Source organism: Triticum dicoccoides, chromosome 1A, assembly GCF_002162155.2.
Source record: "Triticum dicoccoides isolate Atlit2015 ecotype Zavitan chromosome 1A, WEW_v2.0, whole genome shotgun sequence".
Classification (NCBI taxonomy): domain Eukaryota; kingdom Viridiplantae; phylum Streptophyta; class Magnoliopsida; order Poales; family Poaceae; genus Triticum; species Triticum dicoccoides.
The window spans coordinates 562,967,934-562,976,548 of NC_041380.1; the positions used below are offsets into that span (position 1 = coordinate 562,967,934).

The 8,615-nt window shown below is 46.6% G+C and overlaps 1 protein-coding gene across 1 annotated transcript in view; it reads right to left on the reverse strand.

Moving 5' to 3' along the window:
* Positions 1–7,637: 7,637 nt before the first annotated feature.
* Positions 7,638–8,615, reverse strand: part of LOC119355389 (CRM-domain containing factor CFM3, chloroplastic/mitochondrial-like) — a 5,283-nt gene continuing 4,305 nt past the window's right edge. Inside the window, exons 9-10 of the mRNA XM_037622190.1 lie at positions 8,250–8,327; positions 7,638–8,155 (exon numbers count right to left, since the gene is read on the reverse strand). Of these exons, the coding sequence (XP_037478087.1) occupies positions 8,093–8,155; positions 8,250–8,327 (141 nt within the window). The 3' untranslated portion in view covers positions 7,638–8,092. The remainder of the gene's footprint in view (positions 8,156–8,249; positions 8,328–8,615) is intronic.

The following is an 8,615-nucleotide window of genomic DNA, read 5'->3' on the forward strand; positions in this document are numbered from 1 at the left end:
CCTGCCAGGATATAGTCCACCATCTCCAGATCAGAGACGGGACGTCCGGCGGCTGCTAGCTCGTCGCCGAGACTCTTCATCTTGGCCATGAAGGCAGAGCTTGACATGGTGCCTTTCTTGGTGTTGGTGATCGCAATTCTCAGATTTGTGATCCGAGACTGTGATTGGGAGGCGAAGATGGCTGTCACCGCAGTCCACAACTCGAAGGTGGAGTCCTTCCCGATGACCTGCGCAAGTATTTCTGGAGTCATGGAGTTCAATAGATACGAGAGCACCTGTTGATCTTTGGCGATCCAGGTCGCATACTGGGGGTTCGGCGCCATGGCCGTAGTCTTGTCCGCCTGCGCGGCTTCCACCATCTTGGGCGGAGTTGCGTCGCTGTTGTCCAGTAGACCCGTCACCTGCACGCCTCGCAGGGCTGGGAGGACTTGTGCCTTCCATAGGATGAAGTTTCCTCTCGCAAGCTTCTCCGTCGGTGGCGACCCGAGGTTGAGGGAGGCGGACGAGGAGGAAGACATGGCGACGGCAGCGGCGGTTGTGGTTTGTGATTTTGTTGTGGCTAGATGTATTTGGAAGAGGTGGCTCTGATACCATGTTAAATTAGGAAGCGTTCCTACTCCTCGATGAGGAGCCGCATTTGATTTATATTGATGTGTGGCAAATAGCCATGCCTTGGCGTACAAGACGAGAGACCCATCGTATGAGATCAGGTCGGTACAGAGGATAACTACGAGAGAGAGAAAGAGAGGATATGTTGGTTGAGATTACAAAGTGGAGATAAGGAAAACTTAAACATAACTTTCTAACACCGGGTACGTACAGCTCCAGTCCAACCACACACAAATTATTTTCGGGAAATGTTTGGTACACCATATATTCTTGCGATCGACTTTGGGTGATCACCAGCTCAAAGTTTACACGGGTCGATACGTACATATCCAGGATAGATAGATAGATAGATTGATAGATATATGAATCTATTCGACGTACGTAGCAATGTAGCATTTGCCCTAGCTTCCACTTGCTGACAGCAGCTCTTCGTTCTTCATTTTTATTATTTGATGGGATGGTGAAAGCTCTTGTTAACGACAAGCACACGGAACAAACTAAAATTACATGTCGGATTGAATAATAATTTCCGGTACGTATCTAAGTCTCACGTCTGCATCACGCATGCGTAATTCAGTTAAGATGACAAAAGTTGCAGATATTTTCTTCCTTTTGAAGTTTTGAGTAGTTATATACTCCCTCCATTCCATTTTATAGTGCGTATGGTTTCTAGCACCAAGACCAATGTATGACGTGGAGATGCGGTTTATACCAAACTAGCCCTGCATGCAAGGTCTGGCTGACACCCATGTGCGCCGGGCAGCTGTTTCTCGCATGGTGCAGCCGAGGGCTAATTCGCCAATACCAGCCTGGAGCTGCATGCACGCACTACAATTCGGAATTCTAGCACAAAGCTAATGCACACTACAAAAAGGAACAGAGGGAGTATTTAGCTAACCGATCGATGGATCGATGTCACGTACGCATGCGTGCGTGCGGGCTGCAGTTGAAGCATTACTTTGTAATTTTGTATGCACCGTCATGTCTCGTAAATAGCAATATTTATCTGACAAGTGTCCGGTGTTATGCTAGTAGTATAGTATATGTGCATCGATGCAAGCAGCTAGGCCAAGCCAAGCGTGCCCGGATTAGAATATGGAAGTTGCTATTTGCTAATGGCTTGTGACGGCAATAGATCGCTTTGCCTAGTTAACTGTGGCCATCATTCCCTCAAGTGTCGAGCGTACACTGGCACTCATCTATTAGAAAAGAAGATGCACAAGCTTTTGAACCAAGTTGGAGCTAGCGTGACCGATTTAGCTGATTGGTAAAGTATATAGTCTAGATTATCCTTCTGAGGGCATTATTTAGAAGAAGAAGAAAACTGGCTAAAGGTTTGCGATATTTCACTATCAAGGGCAAGCGGTTTAAGTACAGACAAGCGTTGCTTCTTTCTTAATGTGGGAGAAGATAGTGGTAGGCATAGTGAGCCTGTTCCGGAAGACCCTAGCATTACGCTCGTTTCAATTTTTTTGAATATACCAGCACAAGGATTGAAGCGGTGGATTTAGAAAGGTAGCATTGCGGTCAGAGAGACTGCCTCCCACCATCAAAGATAGAGTCGAAGCGCTGCCAGGAAGTGGGGTTGAGGCCATGCCAACCGAGCCAAAGTTTGATCATATTCCAAATCCGCACAGAGAAACAGCATTTGAACCACTCAAAGACAGAATCGACGCACTACCAAGAAGCGGGGTTAAGGTCATGCCAACCAGGCCAAAGTTTGATCATGTTCCAAATCCGCACAGAGAAGCTGACACTTGAAAATAAGGCGAGACGCGGTCTTGGGATCACGCTTGAAAAGTTGATAGGCCCCATAATTTGGCCATCCTTGTCTCTTTCTAGTTGTGCTGATCCCCTATAGTATTGGTAGTTGTTTACTTTACCAGTAATTAGAGCATCTATAATTGGACTTGATAAATTCGATCCCTCAAACGCCTGCGGACGCGACCGGGTGTGTCCGCGGACAGTGACCGGTCACGTCTCAAACTAGCTACTCTGCATCTGAGTCTCTCATATTTCAACCCTTAAATCCATGCAAAGCATGCAAAAGAAATCCTATGCACTACCCTAGCTAAGCTTTACCGTCGGAGCTGACCATGTCGTGGGTGCCGAGCACCGGGTGGATGGGCGTGTGTGAGGGCTCCGGCTCCTTCTCCTGCTCGGCCACATCCATATAGGCGAGCATCTCCTCCTCCTCCGCGGCATGCTGCGCCTTCATCTTCTGTCGGCGACAGCGTCTGGCCTTCGCATCCGACTATGAGCGGAGGAAATCGAGGATGGTCTGCTGCTTCGCTTGCAGATCCACGTCCCTAGCGTCCCCCACATGCTCCTCAACCTCCTTCTCCTCCGGATCTACTGCATCCGAAGGTAGCCCCACGGAGTTCCGGGCTTCGCGCCTTGCCCGGATCTGCTTAAGGAGTTGCTGCGGCCGCTCCAACGTTAGAAATGGATAGCCCCTTATCCAGCGACGTGTGGGCATGAGTACTAGTGGTGGCGGACGGGGGAGGTGCCGATGGTCGGCTTAAATAGCCGGGCTAGGCACTACGTGGCCCGGCGGAGCGACGACACACGGCGACATCGGTCCGACGGAGGAAACAAACTTCGGACCGCCGAGTTTCTAGGTGATTCCACGTGGGACCCCGACATTAGTCCGACGTGGCGGACGTGTCCGGGCGCTCTCATATCCACCTTATGTTTGGGATGGATATAAGAGGTGCCAGTTAGCCTAGGCGTTTGGGGCCTGTTTGAAGCGCCCGCCTGGATCGAATTTTCATGACCGGTCAGTGACCGGGCGGCCCGTCCAAACATATGATACGGGTTTAGGGCGCCTGGTTACAAGTATATAAAATGAGAGGCTAAGACTCCGGTCGGAAATGATTGGCCACTTAGTTAAGCATACCAAAAACGCCTATCAACGACAGCTCGTACCTACTCCCTCCGTAAAGTAATATAAGAGCGTTTAGATCTAGTGATCTAAACGCTCTTATATTAGTTTACGGAGGGAGTACATGTTTGTTTATTTTGGAAGACGAATTATCCAGTCAAGAACACCATTGACTCTCCACAGAAGAAGAAAAGACATGGAAAGAGAAGCGCGCATTATAAAACAGAGGAGTGCCAGCTGGAAGAAGAAGATTGATGGAACTGGTCAACCATATATGATCCGGATGAGGCCGGCCGGTCTTAGTATAAGTGGTTGAGTCGGGCCAGTGGGGGCAGCCGTCATCTGGATGCGTTGGCATGTCCCTGGGGAAGGCTGGCTCCATCTCGGAACATCACACAATGCGCACAAAGTTAAGCCGGCGATCAGTGGGTAGGAGGAGCACTCAGCACTGCCGTCTACTAGTAGTGGACAGTAGACACTCATGCGCTGTGCTGCCTCTTGTGCTTGGACCCGTGTTCTCTCCAGGCAATTGATTTTGTGATCCCTTTGTCGTCTCTGTTCCAGAAAGAAAAGGTAGGGGTGCTTGATCGGAGCAGATAACTCTCGAGTCTCTGTAGGGGTGCTCGCTTGATGACCTGCACTGCAGCAACTCTGGTGGTAAGCAGAATTCAGTAACCTTTATCGTGGCGATAGAGCCAGGAATGCATCGCTACGAGCTTCTCTGTCTCCAATCTACATTCAGAACGTTCAGTTTTCTTGCTCGCCTTCGTTTTCATTGAGACAAATCCATAGATTATCTTGCCCACGTCCTTCTCTTAAAATTCCGTAATTACCTAACCGGACATAGCAAATATGAGTTACAAATAGGAGCTCAAAACTCACAGCCTCGTAAAACTTGGGATTGCTTTTTAAAGAATTCTTCAAAACTCACAGCCTCGTAAAACTCCGTAATCACCTAACCATGTTTACTCAATTACTCTTACCAAGATCCCTACAGGTTCCTAAATGGCATTTCTTCCCTGTCAACCATTCACAATAAAACAACATTCAGTATTTTACTGGACTAGGAGCTCAACCCTAGTCCTGGCCATGGGCAGCCCGGCCCGGCCCGGCCCGACCTTGTCCATGGGCCGGGCTCGGGCCTAGGTTTTGAGCCCGAAGCCCGGGCCGGTCGATTTCGCCATTTAAGGAAGAGGCCAGGCCCGTGGCCCGAGGCCCGACGGGCTTTTAGTGTGATGGGCCGGGCTCGGGCTCGGGCCTGGGTTTTTTGCGTCGGGCTTTGGTTGGCCCGGCCCGAGGAATGGCCAGGTATAACTCAACCCTCACTCACCTTCAAGATTCTGGTCAAGGTAATACGCGTCTAATTTTTTTTAGTACTTGTAGTAATAAATACGATAAAGGAAGCTGTTGTGGTTTTTTCACGGAAGATGTCCTCGTCAAAGGACTAAGTCTTGAGGCCATTGCAATTATGTGATAGCTTGAACGGGATTGATCGGAAAAGGAAGGACACGAGTTTACCCAGGTTCAACTCCTCACGGTGGATGATGATGATCCTGATTACAAGAATTCGCTTTCGCTACCTGGCTTTCGAGAGGTTGTAATTTAGTCTTTGGGTCCTAGGAACTCCCCTTTATATAACATGTTGAGTCCCTAGTTTTACAAAAACATCCGGGTCGTACTCCTAACGCGTATCCTACTTTATCTCATATTGATCGTGCTCTTCAAGTTTAGGAAAGCCTCTCATGGGCCTCTTCGCGAGTTGTCCCATAGGGCCCATGTGAGAGCGGGCACCTTCGGGGCCGGGTCTCGATCTGGGCCTTCCGTCTTTCTTCTTTTTGGCTTCACCATGACCTGAAAGTGACGTGACTACCAGAGCCTACAGGATTGGTTCTTTAAGAACCCCTATGTCCACACATAATTGGTTCTTTAAGAACAAACGGGCTATACCAAATGTTTGTGCAGATCCGACGAGGACTAATCATGAGAATCCATAACTGCGTCGAGTCGTTCTTGACTGGCTAGCAAGCACCAGTGGAATTTAACCGCCTTGTGGTCGGGACACAACCTTAGTCCACCTGTCGACTTGCAGCAGCCTATTGATGTGAGCAGTTCTCTGGATGTAAGCTTCACACCAAACATACACAGGCTTCAGATCAGGCATCCTGACTGTTGGGACTATGCATGAACTCCGAGAAATCATGAATATTCAAGCCTAATAATTAAGAGTACTTGAGAGTGGGTGTGTGTGTGGGTGGCCCCCTTTGGCCCCGGTAGCTAGGGTTCCAGCCAGCATGTGTCTGACCAAGTGCTTGGAGATAGCTAGGGTTTGTTTTAACAAAATTCTTTGCAAGTGTAGATGTTCTCTTCTTCACTGCTGGATCTAAAGTTCTAGGCCCATCTTCAACAGAATTGAATCGTGAGGATTCTGTGATACATTGATTTTGGTGTTTACATGAAACTTCATCTCCTTTATACGGTTATGTTATCACAAGTCTCCTCACTTGTGTTGGGTCGCCACAGATAAGCGAAGAACGGTTAATGAGGCAAAAAAAAAAAAAGCCAAGAGCTGACAACAAGCATGGCATATGATGGCATACATCTTAATTTTGAACTAAGGATAAAACTTCCATCAACAACATGAACAAGTAATGATCCAACTGAAAAAAGTGAAAGAAAAAAGAAGCAAATCTGACTCTTAGGACACAACGTGTTGTCACCAAAATGCATAAACTGCTAGTGTAGAGATATCTTGCCAATCGTCAATGAGCTTCCCACTATGAAACAATGGTAGAATACAGTACGATGCTGAGATAATAAAAATTAATCTCAGCAATCAAGAGATCGGGCCTACTATGAAGAGCCGAAAAAATGTCATTGAATAGCTAACAATGTCACAAATTACCCCTCATTGACGTTTTATGGGCGTCACAAGCATCGTCACGGAATCCCATCACAAATTACTCCTAACGACGGCGTATACAAAAAATGTCACTATATAATGGGACATTCGGTGACATATTCCCTCAAAAAGTTTGACCTCTCGAGATAGAGTAAGAGTTTTAGACTTTTAGGATAAGGAATCTGCTAGAGGCGCCCTAAGTATATAAAATGCGCGGCTAAGACTCCGATTGAAAATGGTTGGCCAGTTAGTTAAGCATAACGAAATCGCCTATCGACGACAGCTCGTACACATATGTTTGTTTATTTCAGAAGACGGATTATCCGTTTAAGAACACCGTTGACTCTCCATAGAAGAAGAAAGCAGATGGAAATAGAGGCCCGCATTATAAAATAGAGCGCCAACAAGATGAAGAAAAGGTTTGATGGAACAGGTCAACTCCGGATGAGGCCGGTCTTGGTATATATATATAGTGGCTCGCCGTTGAGACTGATGAGTGGAGGCAGCCGTCATGTGGATGCGTTGGCATGTTCCTGGCTCCCTCTCAGCGCACAAATTAAGCTAAGCCGATTGTCTGTTTTTCATCACAACGGAAAATATATCATAACATGTCAGGTTTTGATCGGAGCAGATAACCCTTGAGTCTCTGTAGCCTGTAGGGGTGCTTTTTATCGTGAATTGCAGCAACTCTAGTTGTACTACTAGTAAGTAGAATTGCGTAACTTTTTATCGTGACGATTGAGCGAGGAAAGTATCTCGCCACCAGCTTCTTCACCTAGGCATCCAATTTCGTCGAATCTGAAACATTCAGAACGTTCAGTCATCTTGCTCACATTCCTTTCTATTGATTGACTGAAACAAATCCGCAGATTACCTTGCCCATGTTCTTCTCTTCAAACAAATCCAAGGCTATGGAGCCGCTCTAGATTTGATCAACTCACCGCGCAAAACTGGTTGGCTATTCATACCATGATCTAGGCAGCAACACAAACGATGCAAATCGGGGTAAAGGTATGAATTTTGCAGTCGAACCAGGTTTACCCTTACCAAAATCTCTACTGGTTTCTGCATGACATTTGTTCCCTGTCTGTCAACAATTCACAAGAAAACATCATTCAGTATATATTTTTTGACCTGTAATAACACCATTCAGCATCTTACTGGGCTAGGAGCTCAACCCTCACCTTTCAGGTTCTGGACTTGCAGGTTCTCTTCCTGATTCTGATACATGTAAGGTGAATGTAATCCGCGACTAAAAACATGTTTATAGTATAGTACAATTAAAAAAACACATGTCCACAAATAACTGGTTCTGTAATAACGAGCTATACCAAATGTTTGTACAGATCCTACAAAGGCTAATCGTGAGGGTCCACAAGTGAGAAGCGATCCGTCTGATGACTAGCACCCACCTATGGAGGCTAGCACTTCCCTCTTCCCTGAATGTCGCTTCAAATTAAACCTACACACTTCAGATCAGGCCTCCTGATATAGTGATCCAGAGAAGGACATGACTACGCGACCGGTAGTTATAGTTGATCCGTTTGTGTATTGCTGAGGCTGATATGTGAAGATGAAACCACACACCATTTACTCTATATTGCTCTATTGTTGGGGACCATGCAGTCCATATTGTGAACAGAAAAAGACTATCTGAACATCTCAAAAAATCGCCGGCGTGGCGAAGCGTGCGATTCCACCTAGTTGTCTTCATCTTCTGAATCCGATTCATCCTCTTCCTCTTTATCATAGTCCTCCATACCCTAATTTGTTCCGCATAAATATCAGGACATCATTAATCAATGAACAAGATGTGCTAGGAAGGCATGATAGGGTACACAGGCACATAATAATTACCTCATCATAGCCCGCTGTATCGTCTTCACTTTCTGAATCTGACGCATCCTCGGCCTCTTCATCGTAGTCCTCCATGCCCTATTTTGTTTTGCATCACATCAGGGAGTCATTAATCGATGAATGAGATGTACTAGGAAGACAGATAGGACACATAATACTAGTGTAAGTATAGTCATCTGCCTCACTGACTCTAGTTTTATGCAATTTATGTTGCCCCAAAACCTTATGCAGTGCACAAGTGAATATGAACCTGGCATGGAAGCCAGTGTGCAAATCCCATCTATATAACAATGATGTGTCTTTTCTACAACTCAAACAACAAATTACTACATTTTGATGAGACAGTTAGCCAATTTGGGCAGGGGG